This window comes from Macadamia integrifolia, chromosome 4 (assembly GCF_013358625.1).
Source record: "Macadamia integrifolia cultivar HAES 741 chromosome 4, SCU_Mint_v3, whole genome shotgun sequence".
Classification (NCBI taxonomy): Eukaryota; Viridiplantae; Streptophyta; class Magnoliopsida; order Proteales; family Proteaceae; genus Macadamia; species Macadamia integrifolia.
This window is the reverse complement of record NC_056560.1, coordinates 16423510-16444223: the sequence shown is the minus strand read 5'-3', so window position 1 is coordinate 16444223 and position 20714 is coordinate 16423510. Positions and strand designations below refer to the sequence as shown.

General features: G+C 36.0%; 1 protein-coding gene and 1 long non-coding RNA gene across 5 annotated transcripts; one reads left to right on the top strand and one right to left on the bottom strand.

Annotated features, from left to right (window-relative positions):
• Window positions 1-71: 71 nt before the first annotated feature.
• On the bottom strand, window positions 72-4318 carry LOC122075967 (probable WRKY transcription factor 57). 4 transcript variants are annotated; one of them, XM_042641201.1, is made up of 4 exons: window positions 3678-4318; window positions 2834-2977; window positions 1149-1585; window positions 72-557 (listed from the first exon to the last, which is right to left on the bottom strand). In XM_042641201.1, exons 1-3 carry the CDS (start codon window positions 4115-4117, stop codon window positions 1174-1176), a joined length of 996 nt encoding a protein of 331 aa, XP_042497135.1. In that variant the 5' UTR covers window positions 4118-4318; the 3' UTR covers window positions 72-557; window positions 1149-1173. The 4 variants fall into 4 exon arrangements, with proteins under 4 accessions (XP_042497135.1, XP_042497136.1, XP_042497138.1 ...); XM_042641202.1 differs by having other exon boundaries at window positions 72-460; XM_042641204.1 differs by having other exon boundaries at window positions 72-195.
• An 11594-nt stretch (window positions 4319-15912) lies between these two features.
• On the top strand, window positions 15913-20047 carry LOC122077536. Its single transcript, XR_006139820.1, has 4 exons — window positions 15913-16072; window positions 16256-16406; window positions 18464-18544; window positions 19988-20047. It is a non-coding gene; the product is annotated as an uncharacterized LOC122077536 (long non-coding RNA).
• Window positions 20048-20714: the final 667 nt, after the last annotated feature.

The window sequence follows — 20714 nt, the reverse complement described above, 5'->3', positions numbered from 1 at the left end:
CAAAAGCATCAACCACAGGGCAAAATCAACAAGTAGATTATAATAAAATTTGGACATGAGAAAAATTTTCAAGAATACACATGATCATATGATTGGATTTTGATTAGAAATTTTAACAAAATGGCCACTCAATGGTCCTCCTATCTAATGGCTAGATGAACCTCGTCAACTCTCCAATCTCCACTGACCTTTCAACTACAAATATATAATGAGAGAAAAATCCATTAGATGGCGGGTCATAGAATTAAAATATGCCATGAAATTAAAACCTGTACATATTCTATAGTGCTCTATCTATCCAATGGTCAGAATTGATTGCCTCAGTTGTCTTTCGCATGATAGAAATGAACCCCTCTGGACATGATCTTTATAAACATTTTGCTTCATTATTGCTGTCATCAACATTATCATTCATTGTGAGTGCAAGCTTTGATGGATCCTTAACAAGTTGTTCAATAACCTGTATGAACAAAACACAGCTCTACTCATGAAGCCATACGATGACTTCAAAATGGTCCTTCCTTTATGCATCACAGACCAACAAAATGCTCAAAACCCTAAAATGAAAATCCAAATGCCAAAAAAAAAAAAAAGGTTTAAATAAAGAATTAAGATCAAAGATAGTCCAACAATCTAAACTCCACAATTGCAAAACTAAAAGATTATATATATATATATTTATATGTTTAATAATTCTGTCCCTCCTAGCTAGTCTCCCACAACCCAATATCCACTTGGGAATGAACAACTTGGACAGCTAGCTGAGAGTTAATGACACCAAGTCGACTCGTAAAGGAGGCAAAAAAATAAGTCTTAAAAGCATCATGAAACTAGGTTTAATGAATTCTGGAGCAGAAGAAAATAATAGTTCTTCTTTCCCAAATAGAGTTTCACTCTACTACTTTTAGGGTTTTAACATTGATTAAAGGGTAATCCCTTTAATTAATTATCTTCTTTAATGAAGAGGGTACTTGTCCAAACAATGAATTAGGATCTCTAATAAACTTCGCATGTTCAGCACAAGCGCCAGGTGATGAGCGATGGTATCAATGCCATTGCCACTTTAAACATAGATAGACGATAAAGATATATATTAGAAAAACAGAATTGATTCCAAAAACATTTAGAGATCAAGGTCAAGTATATACCATCCCATCCTTAATTGCTTTCTCATTAGCTACGCATTCCACCAGGCACAATATCACCAAGCAATCCTTCATAATTCGATGTTGTTGGAGGCTGTTGGGTCTGCTGAGGCCGCGGCGGCGGCACCGTCACCAGAGGGGACGAGTGCCCTTGAGATTGCCCAACTTCATCTCCTGAGAGATGGTGCAATTGGCTGAAATGAAACTGGTTTCCCATTAATGGAAACTGCACCCTTGGAAGATACAACTTCGAGGTCGAATCAGTACTAAACCGAGCAGCCAAGGAAGCCTCATGAGGAATGACACCACCACGGGGGAACCCAACTGCGTGGTGACAGTGTTGGCCTTCGTATGTTGTGATAACAATAGAAGGATCTTCAGATGAGCGTTCCACTCTCTTCTTCACAGTGCATTTGCTATTTGTACAGCGATAGTAGCTCCTGCAAAAATAAAGGAATGAAATTGTATTCAGACTTGTTTGAAGAGCCCAGTTAAAGCAAAAATATTTGCTGCCACCCAGAGTTGCAGGAACTTTCCTTAATTCATTTCCCTTTTGGGTTCTCAAATACTTTATAGTTTTTTTTTTCGAAATACCCTTCGAGATTCTATTTTTTGTCTACAAGCTTGGATGACAGCAAAATTTTACTTAGTGACTCTCATCTTGTCTTTCAGTTCATGCAGCCAGCCATCTGTCTTCTAGCTTTGACCAAAACCTTCTCAAAAATTATCTTTAAAATTGTTTGAGGACTCTCTTTCCCCTTTTTTGATTTTTTTTTTCCTTTAATTTTTAAATTCTACATACCTTTTCTTGTTCAATTTCTTTCTCCTAAAAATATCTTAGTCTATTGACAATTTACCCAAAGAATAACTTGGAATGAGGTCCTCAATGTCACATATGGTTCTAGTTTATGGTTGACAATCTTAATTGGCCTGACTTGACACTCATCTTTTGAGATGCCACTTTGAAGCTATTGCATCTCTTTTTGACTTACAAAACAAACGGGTCATCCATTTCTTTTGAATACTTTGCGTTTCAGGAAACCTGTAAAGGTTATTTGTTAAAAACGGTAAAAGGGAATATCTCTAAGAAGATAGTTGATGCAGTCATCTCTTCATGTTAAAAAAAAAAAAAAAAAAAAAAAAAAAAAAGATCCATGAATAATACTATGTGATTAGAGAATAGGTATGACTAGTAGGGTAGGGTAAGGGGGAAAGAATAGTAACCATCTAAGTTTAAGAAAAATTAATGTATGATTAAATAAGTATTAATTGTAGAAAAATAAGGAGAAAAATGGAAAAATTATTCTACAGAGAAGGGAAAACAGATTTCAAATTTAGAAAAAGAAAGAGTAACCTAATTGTGCAATGGAAACCCTACAATTGTGCAATCTAAATGATTCATATAAGAACCCTATTTGAAGGGGGGGGGGGAGTATGAAGAAAAGAAGACATTGCAACACAAAAATATAGTACCCATTTCAACTAAATTTCTTAGGAATTTGTGGGAAATTATGGGTCATTTCTTATTTGAAATTTGAAACATCTTTAATTCAAGAATTCCTTTTTTTTTGGGTAGAAATTCAAGAATACTTAGGACAGTTAACTATGGGTCCATGCATGCAAATAAAATAGGGACTAGGGGAACCCTGAAATCTTGTTAGTTTGTTTAAGCGAAAGAAAGCTCAAACCTAGGAAATGGGCTATTCTTGACAGCCTTCTGTCCATATTTTCGCCACCTGTAGCCATCTTCAAGATGATCAACTTCACTCTTAGTCATGAATGCAAACCTTTGTTGTCTAATCCTCTTTTTCCCCTTCTTTCTACCTTTGCTCCTGCAAAAACATACATTATTTAACCTTACAACCCATTAAATTAAAAATTACAATCATGAACAACCACAACAGAAGAATCAAATTACTAAAAGAACACATTAAACAAGTTAGATGATAGAATTAAGAAGCAACAAAACATCATAAAACGAAATGGGTAAGCCACATTTGGAATATTCTGATTTCCTATAAACCCAAATGAGATAATTCCAAAGCAATAATGGATGAGATGAATCAACTTGAGATGGTTTAGAATTATATAATTTTCTTATGAATTTTTATCTTCATAGAAATTAAATAACGCGTAATTCCCGCCGCGACAATGGCTGGGGTTAAGAGTGAGGAAAAAAATAACCAAAACCCTAACTGATTTTACAGGATTTGCCCCTCAGATCTCAATAATATTGAGAGATCTTTGAAGTTTCTACAGACGATAATTGGGATTCCATCTGACAAATTTAACGAATTTTAGTACGAATTTATTCCATTAATTCAATGTTTTCTTCTTTATTTTCAATTACGTAAAAAGGAAGAAAGAAAAAGAGATTTATTTTTGCGTGTACTAATTTGCCCGTGAAGAACAACTTTATTACGATTCTGCCAGAGTAGAGAGAGAGAGAGAGAGAGAGAGAGAAGAGAGGAAAAATGAAGATACCCTCAATAACCCACTTGAAAGGATTTTCAGTTTCGTAAAACCACTCACGCTATCTCAGGGGGTTTTCCGTCAGATCCCGTTGACTTCTCCGGCGCCTCATCGCTCGAACTCGAAGATACCGATGGATTCGAAGCCGATGCTTCATCGCCACCGCCTAAAGATTTATCGATCGATACCGATCCAGAACCAACAATCTTCGTCGTCGTAGTCTGGCTAAAACACGACGGCGGTTGAGAGCTCCAATCAATACCGCTTTGCTGTGAGTGTGAACCAAAGTTTCCCGCCAAATCCGATTTCTCATCATCCAACTCGATCTGATCGAAACTAGAGAAGCAACCACCACCGGTCTCTGAATCTTTAACCACCGTATCTTGTTGGAGATTCCATCCGAATTCGCTCAAAATACTACTCTCTCGATCGCTACTGAACAAGTAATCGTAGTGCCCGGAGAATTCACTCGATGGTTCAGGTTTACTCCCATCTTCCATCTCCAAGCCGGAATTCCGGCGAAGATATCGACTCCTTTCTTTGTTTTCAGGATTCCGGTGATAATTCAGAGGGATTCAGGCGAGCCACAGAGACAGAGAGAGAGAGAGGGTGAGGTTTTAGGGTTTGTAGAAGAAGTCTGCTTTTCTCTTCCATTGGAAAGGACGCATAGTTTTTGAACTTTTTGAAGGCTTTGAAAGCTTTGTCCCGTCAATATACAACTTTAGAGAGAGAAAGAAGAGAGAGAAGATAGAAACAAAATCGCCGTCAACTTCCAACGTACGGAAGGTCGATATTTAACTTTAAAAAAACTATTTTATTTATTTTTAGTTATTTATATTTAATTTTTGGCCCTTTCGCGGGTAATTGAGAACAACACGCCCAAAATTTTGGGTGGAGAGTGTGTGTGAGTGTGACGGTGGAGCGTATGTGAACCATGGTGCGTACGTAACTGACAGCGGTTTCTCAACACACGTACGTGGCCTTCGATTGTATCTAATCTTCCAAACCTCCATGTATCTAAGGTTAGGGCTTATTAGGTGGGCCCACTTAGAAAAGAAGACCTGATTGTGTGGGCCCTTCCTTCCGCCCTTTAATATTAAAAAAAAATATATATATATTTTTTTTAATAATCACTTGTGGTAAAAATGGGATATACTATACTATTAGGTAGGTCCCACTTTGTCAAGTGAAAACTACTAATGTCCAAATGTAGGAGAATTTATTATTTTTATTATATAACATTATTGACTGGCAATCATTATCTTTGCTACTAAGTAATGTTTTTTTGAAATGTATATTTTTTTGAAATATATATTTTTTTTAAATATTAGATTTTCTCTAGAGTTTACGTGTGGGTCATGGTTCAGATATATAAATTTGGTAAACTGGCATGTATTGTTTGGCTATGGTCCAAAAATATGTATTTTCCTTTTTGAGGAAAGATATGAAGTGCAATAATATGGGATGAGACTTGAGAGTATGTGCCAAAATGTGTGGTTCAATAATTGTTTGTAATATTTTTTTTAAAATGAGAGTGTGAGGGAATTATTAGCTATGGCTAAAAGATGGGCATTGTTTCTGTTATGAAATGTTTTTTTTAAATGAGAGAATATTGTGTCAAAATGGTTCATTTTCTCACATAATTTGTTCCAAGTTTTAATCAAACACCTAAATTGGTATATCTATGTTCCCTTTCTGTTTTGACATACTTTGCCAAAAAAACACTTAAGTTTTCAAAAAAACCTCCTTATACCCTTTGTCAAAGATGGAAAGAGCTGGATGATTGGATGAATCTAGAGCATGATGGATTATTCGAAACTTTGTGTCCTTAGTGTCCCCAATAGGGACCATTGGGCATTGTGTAGGAGGGATATTTCTTCTTATTTTAAATAGATACAACAATGAAATTATGAGAGATAGACTTATCTTTCACCAAATGGTCATCAACAAAAATTCTTAAAACGTAGTGATACTTCACAACTAGTCTTGTACGTGTCTACTATAATTATAAACTTGAAGATGTTGGGAGAAAACGATCAATTGAGCTATGTAATGGCATCAATCACTCTCCTTAATATTGTACACTCTAACAAGCCCTTTCAGTAGTTATTACAATTTGAATAATGCAAATCAACCTCCAAGATGAAATTGCCCCAACGTGCCCTTAAAGTAATTGTTGCAATCACTTACAGGATTGCGTCATAACACACTGGTGTTAAATCAGGCAAAAGTATAAGAACATATTCTCAAAACCGGCCGTGAAAACTAGAGGCAAAAAATAGAGTTGGAGTTTGAGAGAATATTGAGAACTAAAGAGATTTTAGAATATCTCTATTTATAGAAGATACATGTTCCTTAAAAACACCTATCCAATGGATTTCAAAAGATGCGTCTTTCTAATGGAGGAGAAGAAATAGAAAACTAGAAGCACCATCAAAGAGGTCATTGATTCAAACCTTATGGGAGACCCAAAAAAAAACAGCCTTTTGAAAATAATTTATTTGCAATAAATACTAGGCTCAAACCTAAGGCATAATAAATATTTGTACAAAATGATGTAATTCGATCATTTCTTTCTCTCATTTAAATATTGAGGATTTTTTTTTTCTCACTTTTGGAAAGAAAATAAATTTAATGACAAAGAACAACATCAGCCTTATCCCTTTAAAATTAGGACACAAGAGTCAATCTCCCACCTAAAATCAATTCAGATATCCCATAAAGTGAAAAGAAACTCAAGACAAGGAAAATAATAAAACCCAAAATTTTATACAAACTATTTTTAGGTTTACTTCATGAACATCACCATGTGTTTCCTCCTAATGATGAAAGCGAGAAATAATGTTACTAGTTATATATTTAATAAATGATGTATTATTTATGGGCAAGGGATTGATATGTTGCCACATGCCTTGGTATTTACACACCCCACCTATTGGGGGATGGAGATAACAAGGATTAAGTGCCAGAGTGGGGAGGAGAGAGACTGTGAAAAGATTGTACACCCTGAGTATACAACCTTTTCCCATTATTTTTTAATTTTCATTATTTGTTGCAAACAATTATATGATGTAAAGATTAAAAAATATGAAATATTATTGGAAATTAGAACCCCTTAGTCTATAAATGCACTGATTAATTTTTTTTTTCTTTTGGGTGGGGGGGTGTTTGTAATTAACCATAATTTCACAATGGTTATCAAGGTATAATTATATGCATTAAAAACTAAAATTGCAAAGATGGCATTGTAAATCCTAACCAAGAAACCATAATGGCTAATTCCTCAACTAAGCTTGAAACTCACTAGTATTGCCCCCCTCATCCACTCCCTAATTGCAGGAAAGCTTGTGTGGAGTTAACTTGACTATAACTTGTTTCTATATCTCCCAAAAAGTGGCAAATCCTAAGCCACGTAAATGAAAGCGTACCACAATAAATTATGGAGTAAATGAGGCATTTTTATGGATTAGATGAAAAGAAGTTTTCTGAGCCACCGACCAGGTAGGAGAATCACAAAAAAGGAATGTTTCTTTCTTCCTCTTATTTAACCAAGGTCGATGATATCATTTGTGTTTCCTTTTCTCTATCTATTCGTATAGTCCACCGACTGGTGAAACCTTTTCCAGAATATATAAACATAGGATAATGTTCTTTCTAGGGAGGGTGGTTTACGCCAATGCCTCCCATGCCTATTTCTCTCTTTCTCTACATTTATGTTTTTATCAGGGAAGAAGAGAGATAGAACCAGAGATGGTACTGACATAGATTATACTCTCCAACATAGAACTCAAATCATATTATATTTATGGAAGAAGGTTCTATGAAAAACAACATAGGTCATACATCAATATAGGAACTAATGGGACTGCATGTGGAAACATCGACAATGGCGAGATTGTTATGATTTTATATCAACTTATGGGGGTTGATCTCACATCGGTTATCTATGGGAATTGATGTTGGTTGATATGATCTTATATCCTCTCACCTTGTAAGTTGATTTATAGGATTGAGTTCTTCCATGATCGTAAAATGATATCACAACCGTGGGTTTAGTTTAGAATATCATATTATACATAAAGATAGATCATAATAAGATATTTAAGAGAGAGAGAGAGTTCAGGGAGATGCAACTGTGTAAAGGGTTTCGGAATCTCGGCACGAGAGTGACGTTCGAATGGCCGAGTATTTAGATGGTAAGAGTGTAAGATATTTAAGAGAGAGATTTCAGGGAGATGCAGCTGTGTGTAAAGGGTTTCGGAATCTCGGCACGAGAGTGACGTTCGAATCGCCGAGTATTTAGATGGCAAGAGTGGTTTGGACAACTTTGAAGGTCGCTTTCTCTATCTAAGATTTCAGAGAGAGAGAGAGAGAGAGAGAGAGAGAGAGAGAGAATAGTGAGGTGAGGAGACTAGAGAGGAAGTGGGGAGCAGTACGTATAGGAGTAGTGATATCAGATCCGATTCTCTTCTTTATATATACAATTATACATGCATTGGCAATGTATGCACCACATTTAATAACTTCTCTTTCACGCAACCACGTCATTTTCCACGCATTAACAACACCTCTCTCTCTCTCTCTATCTCATTCTCTCTCTTAATTTATATTCCCGAAAGAGACGCCAAAAACAAAAGGCCAGATGAAGAAGAAGAAGAAGAAGAAGAAAGAAAGAAGATGGGAGCGGGGGAGCGAGCTACGGTAGAACCGTAGTTGCACCATATTATCGTACTATTATAACTGCATGCACTTCACGGAGTTTATTCTCTAATCCCTCCGTCAATTAACGGTCAATCGTTATCTGGTATTTAGTAACCAACTGCCAGTCGTTACTGAAGGGTATATCAGACAATGAAACAACTGCAGATTACCAGCCATGAGATTGAGATCTCGACTGCTGTGCCAACCAAACAGAATAAGACTAAGAGAATCTCTAAGCTTACGTGCATGATCTCCAGTATCCACCATGAACTATATATTCTTCTAGAAACTCTTCTTTTCTTATTGATGATAATTTTTAAATTACAACACAGAGAATACGGAAGTAGGATACGATTCCGTAATCACCGATTAGACCAAGCGAAGACTATTTAAATTTAATTAGTTTTAATTAATCATCTTAAGTATTCTCATCATAGTCCATAGACGGTTGGAAGTGGACCCCAACAACTCATCTACTTTCGTGGGCCCCACACACTTCACCTCCACGCCTGAGCTATGTTTGAATGTTTGAATCCCCGTGGGACGACAGGATCGTACAGTGAGTCAATAACTTGCTTTTTCGGGCTTTCGGTGGATATGAAATGTAAATGAAAATTCATGGATTTCGGGTGTTTTGGATTTTGGCTGGAATGCGGTTATTAATACACCGACGACCCGATCCAACAAAACCCTGGAGGATCCGGATTTGTACTATAGTCTATAGATGTAGATATATAGTATGTGGAGGCAAAGGCAACTGTCCGTGTCTTCTTCAATAAGGTAGCTTCAATTATAATCAAATCTTACTTTCTCAATAAAATATAAAATTAAAATAAATAAAAAAATTTGCCATCACTATCACTTTTTAAATAAAGATGTTAGCTTTTCAATTTACCAGTAGGCCCTCAATTTTAATTAATCACTAACGACATAGATAAAATATTAGTGCTTGATTAATTAGTGACCCACGTGTATTTTCTTTCTATTGTTGTGTAATTAATTGTACATTCTTGGGGAATTAAGGGTTGTTCATGGTGTCAATGTTGGGGGGGGGGGATCTCACATATTATGCCAATGGTGGAGTGGAAAATGGTTTAATTCATATGAGACCCACATGAAGTGAAGTACACTCATGGAAAATTGAGGCTCCTTTTGATCTTGTTTCTGTTGTTCTTGTGTTTAGAAACTATAGAAACTGTTTTTCCCATTTCTATGCTAAGTAATGATTTTTGAAATTCTTTACCAAAAAAATAATAATAATAATGATTTTTGGAATAGTAGAAAAGTGTTTGATTTTTCTGTTTTCTGAAATGTTTTCAACATTGTAGTCTAATTCAAGACACGAGTGAAAGCACAACGTTGTAGGTATGCAACTCACGAGTGAAGGCACAATGTTGTAGTTGCAGGTATGTTTAGTGGAAATGAGCTTTAGAATGATGAAGGTAGTCCGAAACTGTGACATTCACAAAACCAGGTTGGGATCGTCACTTCTGAATAACAAGAAGTTTCAACAACAGGTTGAGGTTGGGGTTGGGGTAGGGGTAGGTTGAGTGAATTATGGGTTTTGATATTTATTTGTTGTCCCTCCCACTTGTTTCTAGAAACAGAAAAACAAGTCTGACTTGTTTCTCCATTCATGTTTCTAGATACAGAAATAGGCATAAATTTCTATTTCTATTTTGAAAAAGAAGTGAAACGAAACAGAAAAATCAAACAATTTTTGAGGTATTTTTCTATTTCTGAGCACATAAAACGGAAAAACATATTTCTAGAAACAAAATCAAACGGCCCTAAAGTTTATACTCCAATTTATTCCATAGTGGAACAAGATTGAACGAAAATGAGTTAAGATGATAAGGGGAAATGAACACTCCTTGATCGTATGGAAGCAATGAGGGGATACATATAAACACAAGGGGATGTGGACATCATTTTACCCCTTTGTCGACCAAGGAGTATTGTTTTCCCCATAGGATAATTTCTTAACTGCTTGGATTTTGGTGAATCTATTGCACTTAAGGAATAAAAAGGATAAACCTTAAGGTTGACCCCTCCTTGGGGACCCAATTAGGAGCAAAAGGCCAAAGTTTTGGATCTCCTTATAATCCGAAGACAATTTAATATAATACATACAAATTAATTAAAAAAAATAAAAAAGGAAGATTAGCAGATAAGATAATGGCTACAAAGGCTAAAGGGCCAATGGAGAAAACTCCAAATTAGGTTGGAGAGATTGGCTTCTATTGAATCCAGCAATGTCAGTTATATTATACATTTACCATTTAATTATTAAAAACCCAAAATATTACAGTTCTTATCTCTTAATCAAGCCATGATCTCAAGATTCTCAACCACATATATTTATGATTAAATGTGCTTCTATGCGGTCCATCTGTTTTCATGGTTTCCTCATAGGTACACAGTGTGGACCCCCTCTACTAACCTCTCAAATGGCTGATTAGAGGAAGCTAGCTAGGTAAGTGAACAGATGGGACTTAGTTGTGTTCTAATTAATCTTCTTTAATTATGGCTCTCTAATGTCAAATTAAATTATCTAATAGTAGTGCAAGGAATGAATATTGAATTGATCATTAGAAGTCCTAGTTAATTATAGGGACATGACCTAAGAATGTACTCTTGACAATCCGAGTTGACTCGATGCTTTTGCTACTATCATAACTAATGAAAGCAAAATATTTCTTGACAGAGTCCCAAGTTCTTAATGAATTGTGAACAATGTTTTCGCTCTTCACGTAGTAGTACTATATATGTATGTGGGGGTAAGAGATTGATACATCGTTGATGCAGGGACCATTGAGAGTTTTTTTTTTTTTGGCTAACGACAGGTATTTAGGCCTTTGGCCTAATTAGTTCTGCAGTCCATACTGACCCTACAATCTCATGAATCGGGTCATACCAGGGTTGAATGAGTACTATTCAACTTTCACTGAAAGCAGTAAAGAGCACTAAATATCCTTATGTGAGTGGCCCAAGGTGTGCCTAGTGAGAGTCGAACTTCGAACGTTCGAGTTTATAACTTGTACCAAGTTCGTTGCTCACCAACTACACTACCTCCTTGGGTTCACTGAGAGCATGTTGTGGAGCATCAATACTAATGAAATTATTGATTTTATGGGGATAGAATAATAATTTTGCAAGCTTCTATGTCTAGACGCAAAACCAGGTACCTCCTTGTTTTACCCCAAAATAAAAATTATAGATATCCTTGTCATAAAGTAATGTTGTGATAGGAATATCTAAATGTGCACCGACACACAATTCTTAGGGAGATGTGACATGTGACCATCTTAATTAGGGAAATCGATTATATATAATATCAAGATTATATTCACTCCTATGGTTATAATATCCAAATTATAGTTAACAATCCTAGTGATGAGACTAGTCCATCTAATTAATTTAGTTTGATATCTGCTATCAATCAACATTTGATCATTTGACGGTTCAGATCTATGAACCGACAGAACAGGCAAGATGAACCCTAATGATGTCATCACCATCATATTATCTAGTATTTCATATCATTAGCATCATTGTTATAGTAGTGGGTACATAATGGCATGATCCTTGAACCAACATTTTATGCCCTCCCCCCATGAAAGTGACCTTTGGAACCATTTGCATTAGGAAAAAAAAAACACATTTTAGAACCCCCAAAACTATATTACTCACTTTTGAACCAAATATTTGCAATGATTCTGTTTATTAGCTTTATTAGATTTGGGATTAAAGAATCCTTAAGAGATTCTCTAATATGTTAATCACATTGTGTTGCTTTATGTATAGCTAATTAAAAATGGACCGCATGTGTCAAATGTTGATGGCTTTCGTCCACGAAGAGATAAGTTTTGATTGGCTTGAATTGTTCGGTGTGTCAACGTGTTTGAAAAGGCGACATACATTTTACACAAGAAAAAATAAAAAATAAAAGTTAACTAAGAGATTAGAGGTTGTTATTAAAGGTTAGGTTGTCTCCACCTACTCACACTTTTCACCGCCATTTTTTTCTATTTTTCTTTTATTTTGTAGTAACTATTTAGGAGATTAGAGATTAAATAGGAATCACCATCCACCCCTAATGTAGGGCTTACTTTTAATTTGACCATTAATTAATTTGATAAGTGATTATATATAACTTGGATCTTAATTAAGTTTGGCCTATGATCAAAGGCAGTTGTATGGTTAGGATGGAAATATCTTCGTGTATGTGCGAGACATACATGGATGTGGGCAAGTGACAAGTGGCATATATGGGACCTCCCATGTGCTATATGATATGTTTGGGGAGACCTAAAGAAATCGCAAATAATGTTTTCCCTTTTGTTTTTTTTTTTTTTCAAGCCCACACAGGGGTAGATAGGGATCCATGAGGGACCGGGTCTGACATAGGGATGCACCAAATTACCACTCTATTACCTATGATTAAATAATAAAAAAAAACCATTAATGTTGATTCCTTGTGCACACACTCTCATTGACACTGCACTGGTGCAGGTCCATGTGATCAGGAAGTGATTTGCCACTTGATAGTGTTACTGTTGCTTCACATTCATAAGCTACAAATTGAAGAATTAGAACGACCAGACAATGAATATGATAGTGACTACATATAGTTAATGTGTGTGTGTGTGTGAGAGAGAGAGAGAGAGAGAGAGAGAGAGTGAATGAAATAGCTAGCTAGGGTATATGCAAAATCTCTTCCTCCATACATTGTTGTGACTGTTAGGTTTGGACATATGGGAGCAAATATAATTGAGGTATTCATATATAATGTGGCATTGAGAAGATATGGATGATAATAACTTTCAGGGAGAAAAAATGCTACCCGATAGTGTTGTGTACGTTCAGATACATGAGAAAGTAGAGTTGCTCATAGGCATATTTTCATAGTTTGGTTTCACTTTCACATATGTTTGGTATGAAACACTATCGGGTAATGTTCTTTTTTTCTAACTTCAAATTCACGTTCTTTCAATTTTAGAGATTTTCTAATGAAAATGAAATTTCAACACATCCTAAAGAGAGCAAACTCATAGCCTCTTAATTGTGAGGTGTTGGTCCTTGCCAACGCGTTTCGGACTTTGACTTCTGCAATACAAATTGGTTGTTGATCGATGAGCGCTTGCCTTAACCCCAAGGGGTTAGCGCAATTGGCTTGGAGGGGACACGGTACTCCACCTTAAGAATCGAGGTCCTGTGATCAAACCTTCACCGCTACACCTAACTTCTTGGGACCGCCGCAGAGACTAGTCGGGTCAAAGATCTGGACACCCTGAGTATCAAAGAAAAAATTATAACAAAATAAAATGAGCGCTTGCCTTAACAACTGTGGATGGGCTAGGCGAGCAACAAGATACGTGGGTTCTTCAAACTTTGATTGATGGGCTTGCCGAGTGCCCATTAATCAGGCATTGGTCCACTTAGATGCTGAAGGCTAAGTAAGCCCCACAATCCAGGCCAACCATGATCCAGTTTAGGTTACGGAAACTGGGACCGACACAGTTTTTTGTTCCCAAAATAAGTTTCAGATCTTGATCAGTCGCAGTCTATTAACCCATACTGAGATGGACCTGGGCCTCAAGCTCGGCCCAAGTCACAATGCCCAAATTAACCCATCCTGATACCCAGAGTCAAGAGTCCAGAGTTCACATTGTCGCAAGTCCAGATTCTCTACCCACATGGGTAGTGTACCAATGAAATGGAATCTCTCTTGTTTATGGCTGTCTGTTATGATGGAGATTCTGCTTCATTTGTAGTTATCCATGTAAGTAGAGAATCCATACCCATTATCATTGCATACGTCATTTTCAGGTAGTGATAGATCAGATTCGAGAAGGTCCCACATAGTATTGCGTACGTCCAGACACATGAGGATATGGCAGCAGACTCTGGAAAGATGCACCTACCCCTGCCTCCACTTCCTCATTTGTCTGGGCATGAGGAATGCAGATGAGCAGAGTTCGCTTTCCCAATTACTTAATATTTATAAATACTTTGCAACAGGTATATAAAGTTTTTATTCGTTTATGTTATGTTTTGTCAAAATTTCTGGGTGAAAACTATAAACAAAAATAATCATCTTTATTTAAAAATAATTAATAATTCAATGATGCACAAATAGTTGACTTTAATTAGTGAAATTAAAAAATAATACACTGAATAATACATAAAAAGAAAATTAAATTAAAACCATGCACAGACGACATAAGCAAATATACAAGTGGATTGACACTTCCAAATGAGGTTACTTATCTACCTGATTATAGGTATCAATTCTCTCATAATTGTCATCAATCCATGTGTTGTGGGCACTCCCATTAAATCTCAACCAGAATTGTGGACAGTTTCATGCCTTTTTTTTTTTTTAATAAAAAGATTTGATTTATATTCAGATAAATGTGTGGAACATGTAAATAGAGTTACAAGAATTTTGAATCCAGAGAGTGGATAACGGCCAATCTATCTTACTTTCATGCCTTTTAGAAACAGCAAAAGGCCATATATTTTATATTTAATTTTTGGAAATTTTGAGGAAAATTCTCACTCCCATATGCATACCCAATTTTTACTCAATTTCTCCCTATTCTAAGTTTTTTTTTTTTTTTTTTTCTTAAATGAATTCCTCCAGAAAAATAAGCTTGTATTTTTATTTCTCCCATGTTAATTCTAAATTCTTAAACTACCCCTGCTCCCCTTCCCTTCCAATATCCCGGCATCCTTTACGTTCTAATCTTTGTTTTCGTTAGCATTGAGACCCCAGAACTTGCATTAAATTTTTTCTTCTATCCTTTGTTTATTATAAGGGAAGGGGGAGCAGCGCACAAGATGGTCTCCTGTGAATACAAAATCCCACCACTATTGATGCCTAAGCATGTCCTCTCATTGATCCCCATGTTGATGTAAGAGTCACATGATCAGGTAGCCTTCTTTCTTTCCTTATTATAAACGATCACTCTCTTTGAAGCATGTAAATTAATAAAACTCAACCTACCATCTATGTAATTCAGTTGTGATCATGAGGGTAAAAAGCAACTTGCTTTTCTATCTTTGACTTCTCTTACCGTAATTCACCACTCTAGTTGGTAAACGAATAAACTGAACTAGAAAAAAGTTAAAGGAGTCAAAGATGGAAAAGGTTGGCTGAGCATGAGGCAAGGGTGCCCAATATGTGTCATCATTTCTCCTTCACTTTTAAAGAACCTTTTGCTTTGGATCCGACTCCTCTCTTGAGCAGTGATCACACAAGTCAATCCATAGCTATTTGAATGATCAACACATGTCTAAACTATGAATCAATAGTTGTGTTTCTACCAAACAGAATAGAGGCATCGTGCTAAGAGCCGTTCAATCATCGATTGGACACATGTCAATCGCTCAGGTATAGGTAAGACATGGCGATCATTGTTCAGGAGAGGATCCCGATCCCTCTCCCTTTTTGTGTTTAATCTTGTGATTGGTGCATGTCATTAATTTACCGTATGCCGGTGGCATGGCCAACCCTCTCTTTTTTTTTTTTTTTTTTTTTAATATTAATAGATTCGATTCTAACGGTTAGAAATAGATCATTTATTTGAGCGCCAGCGAGGTATACAGAATGAGCTCTAATAGCATTCAAAATTTTCATTCGGAGACCTCGAGGTGAGGTTTTCTAGTCTCTACCAGATCGACCAGAGACGGATTTGGACTTTGTTGGAGTTCTTACTACTCCAGTTACAGTGTAGAGCCTACGAAAGGTATATAGAATATCTTTCTCCTTTTCTTGCCTCCTCTTTGTCTCCTTGATTCTTTGTTGCTCGGAACAAATTTTAATCCTTCTTATTTGTTCTTTGATAGGGTCTTTCCTTAACAGTTTTTTGCTCAAACCCTTATTTTGATTCAGTGGATGATGAGTTTTGAAACTGTTTCTGACATTGCAGGTGATTCTTTCGAGGGTATACGGAGATTGAGAGGTTTTCAGCCATTTGAGGAAACTGAACATTCTTTCTTGTGCAATATTTTAGCTTTTTCTGCGTTGGGTTTTCTTTTTCTGATCCTGAATGTGTCACGTTGAATGAGCTGATTGTTCAGGTAAAACAGCTTCTTAGTGCTTTTGAATTGGGATTTATACTAGGTCTATCATGGAAATGTTTATTATATCGTCCCTCTTGTTTGGTTCTATAAATTAGTTTCTTCCTCGTTTGAAAGCTATTACCTTTAGGAATCTCTCTCTTCCCCCCCACCAATTGTTGAAGAAAGATGATCTTGGTTAATAAATGGAAAAATAATTTATGGAGTTTTGCTTATCACAATAGAGAAGTGGCTTCCTTGCAGCAATTCAGAGATTTATCATAGAGTACTTTTCCTTTATTTGTCTAATTTCTATGCCCAATTAGGATTAAGAAGGGGTGGGGGGGGGAGAAAGGGGAAAAAATCTACAACAACCACAATTGTTGAAAAAAGTATTAATGAGCAAATTGATAAAATGACGAAACTGTACCAACAGAGGAGTGACTTTCTTGCAGGAACTCAATGATATTCACTAAATATTATCTGTCCATTTCTTTATTTCTCTACTTTCTCTGCCCAGGATTCAGGAATAATTTCGGATGACAGCTAAAAATTAAAATTCAATTGTACATAAATCACATTGTTATAACATCTTTTAACCATGTCCCGATGATAAGAAGGTAAACTATGTCAAAAGGCAAGTATGTGGTGGGTCCTTGCTGGTTCATCCTGGAGTTGCTACCTTTGATTCCAGATCAAAACCATTAAACAGTGGTACTTGACTATTTCCCTCTAGACAAAATCAAATTTTTTTTTTTGTGTTAACATGTATATGAACTGCCTGCACAAAAACCTCCCAAAATCCAGGAATGAGTAGACAACCACTCCCTCAATTCTGCAAAGACTTTTGTTTCCATTTTCTTCTATTCCAAAATTTTTGTCTGTCGCAAAAATTCAGCAATGAGATTTTATGCAGATTACTATTTTTCCCTCTTGTATTAATTAGCACATTTATTTATCACCCAACTTGGAGAGAGGTTAGATAAGTAATGGAAGGCCAAATTTGAAAAATGAGGGAGTTTTTAATTCTTTAACCCCTTCTCCTTAAACATTGGCTTTTCAAAGGGATGATTATTGTGGAACAGAGGGACTATATAATATCTATTTGGCATATATTTGAAGAACATCTGAACTTCATGCTCAGAGGTCGAATCCCTAGCTTTGGGCTTTGTTTGACTTAAACTGCAAAAAGTAATAGTATTGTTCTCCTATCTATTTGTCCGAGATGAATAATAGTGTCGTAGAGGTTAGAAGCAAGTTAGTGGAAGACATATGAAAGAAATTAACAACTGAGAGCAAAAATTGAATCTGAACAGCAGTGTCAACATGCATATCTGACATGACGTGGGTGGTATCTTCAAGGGGAAGTATAAGACTCCCCAATAAAAAAAGGAAAGTAGTTTAGGGTTGGTTTAGGCCCTAAGCTGACTAGGAAACAGACTCAAAAGTCAAAACAGGACTCTAATTAAACTGATGAAGTAATCCCGTATTACTACCTTCTACTATATTTTAGGCACATTAAAGTGGCCCCAACATGTATGAAACCCAACCCAAGGCTTATTTCTGCTCAAGTAAAGTAAGCCACTTTTGCTGATTTGTCTACATCACCTTTCTTAACAAGTAGAATAATAACTAAAATAGGAAATTAATATGTCCTAAAGAACCCCACGATCTTGATTTTCAGGAAACCAAAAACTGGTTCAATAACTTACCAAACCAAACCCAACTTGAACCACACCAACCCCGGCCCTGCATTAAAGCCAATGAAGGTCCAAATCCAATTCATTGATAACTTATTAAAGCATCATACCAACCATCAGGTTCAATGAGAGGTACTTGTTTCATTTGCTATATATCTGGGATGGTGGCTTAAGTATTATCGCTTATCTTTTCCTTTGATTCACATTGACATAATCAATATGATCTATAATATTTTTTTTATGGTAGTAATGACTCTTTTTGAGTGCTTCCCATTACATCAGCACTTGTAGGTGCAGTGCATAAATAGTACATGTGATGGTTTTTGTTAGTCTTCTGATATAGCATTTGCAGATGCTTAATTTTTTACACCTTTGCAGATGTCTAGTAGCTTCAGGAGTGACTATGACTCTTCATTCAATATTGATGAACTCTTGCACTTAGGAATGATGTGTACTGAGGTATGACTACAAACAGTGTGTGTGTACTGAAGCATCAATGAAGCATTATTGTAAATCATGTGGTCCTTGCCAAGAATATGTTAAGCTTTGTGATTAGCTAAACTACTATCTTGCTAACCTTTATGAACATATGAGCCAGAGGTAAAGACAGGTACGCTTCGAAATTCCCCAAAGAATGATGCAGGAATGTACCATATGTCAATCAGTTCTGAAAAGGACGGCTTGAAGGGAAAGGAAATTGCCCTCATCATTGCACTTTTGAAAGTTCTTCGTGACAAGACTAGTATTATGATGCTCTATTTTTTCATCTGATTCTATAACATGTAGTTTATTAAGTGGGAACATTAGCATGGCGCAGCACAAGGACATACATAAAAAAGAAATCGTCCTAATTTTGTTTCTTACAAAATGAGTAAGAATATAATAAAATAAAGATGTATATAAGAAGTTTGACAGTATGAGACAAGGTAAGAATTAAGATCAGTACCTATGCAAGAGAAGAAGAAGAAAAATGAGAGAGAGAACTGTAGGAGGGGTAAAATCCAACCCACAACAGAATACTAAATGTCACCACACATTACTAAGTCTTAACAAGAAGCACAATAAAAAAGACACCAACCATCAATACCACGGTGGAGAAGCCAAAGAAAGAGAATGTGGAAAGATGGAGCTTGGAAAATCATGACCAGCCAACTGTGCCTACAGCGCATATGGAAGGGAGTGACTGGTCAAAAGGACACAATTCCAGCCCCATAAAGTGTATGAACCCCAATATTCAAAACCCCCTAATGAACTTCTCCATCCATCATGATACCCGGATAATTCTCCAACAACTAGAACCATGGAAAACCCAAGACATGAGATAATTGAGTAGGAATCTTAAAGATGAGATGAGAAACTCATGTAGAAAATCGATAATTTTTAAGAAAATGCAATAAATTCAAGATTTGATCAGCTGATTTTGTGATTGATTGTTGATTCCACTTATCAGAACTTTTAGTTAAGTCGAATGGTGGTTTCAAGAATCTTGTATTTTTATTCTTTGCCTGTCAGGGGGAAAAGAATCAGGAAAAAGCCTCTCCGCAAAGTGGGGGTAAGGCTGTGTACATATGCCCCTCCTCAGACCCTGCAATAGTAGGAACCTTGTGCACTGGGTACGCCTTTTTGCCTATCAGGAAAAAAAATAAATCCTATTTTCCTTCTCATTAATTTATATGATGAGGGGTCTAATAATGATTTCATTGAATGCAGCTGAGGAGAAAATAATATTTAATCTCCTTTGATTTCAAGAATCTCGTATCTTTTAAGCTGAGGAGAAAATAGTAATAAATTAATCTCCATTGATTTCATTGAATACAGTTAATTTATTTGATGGTGGTTTCAAGAATCTTGTATCTTTTTATTTTACTTATAATTAATATCTTTTGATTTCATTGGATGCAGCTGAGGAGAGAGAAGGACATGCTAAGAGAATCCCAGTCCCAAAGCACTGAACTGATCAAAGTAATGTATACTCTTTAGATATTTATATTATTTAAATTTCATGTCTATAATCACAAAAACAGTGCAAGTACTCGGTCAGTTTCTCAATTCTCATATATAGTTGTCGGGGGAGTCTATAAAATAATTATGATTCAGTAATTCAATTTCTGTAGTAAATTAAGCTTTATTGACTAAATATAATTTTCTACCCATTTAACAAGGCACCTAGTTTTCTAAAGAGTGGTCATGTGGACATGTGTTAGGATATGCTTTTTCGGTCAGTTTGTAATATAACTAAGGTGCTGGACCTCTGGAAACAAATATTGGTTTCCGAAACTAGTTGGGCTATGATGGACAAGCATAGCTATCTTGTATAGCAAAGTGTGGATTCAGGCTTTGTAGGAAGGGGAACTGAATGTCCGAGTTAAGATTTTTAATGCTTGTGAGAGTGTTCTTGTGTGGAGGGTTGACTTGAATGCAATCATTTATTAGGATGACTTTTCTTGTTGCCTTGCAAGTTGCAATTATGCTTGAACCAATACTAGGCCTGTGAATGCCTGTACATCTTTCTCCAACTGTTCGTCCTTGTAACTGCACCCTTTTAAGGCAGTGCAAAAAGTGGGTCCAACCAAAGATAGCGGTCTCTCCATATTTTTTGAAAATTACTAAACAATTTTCTTTTGTGTGA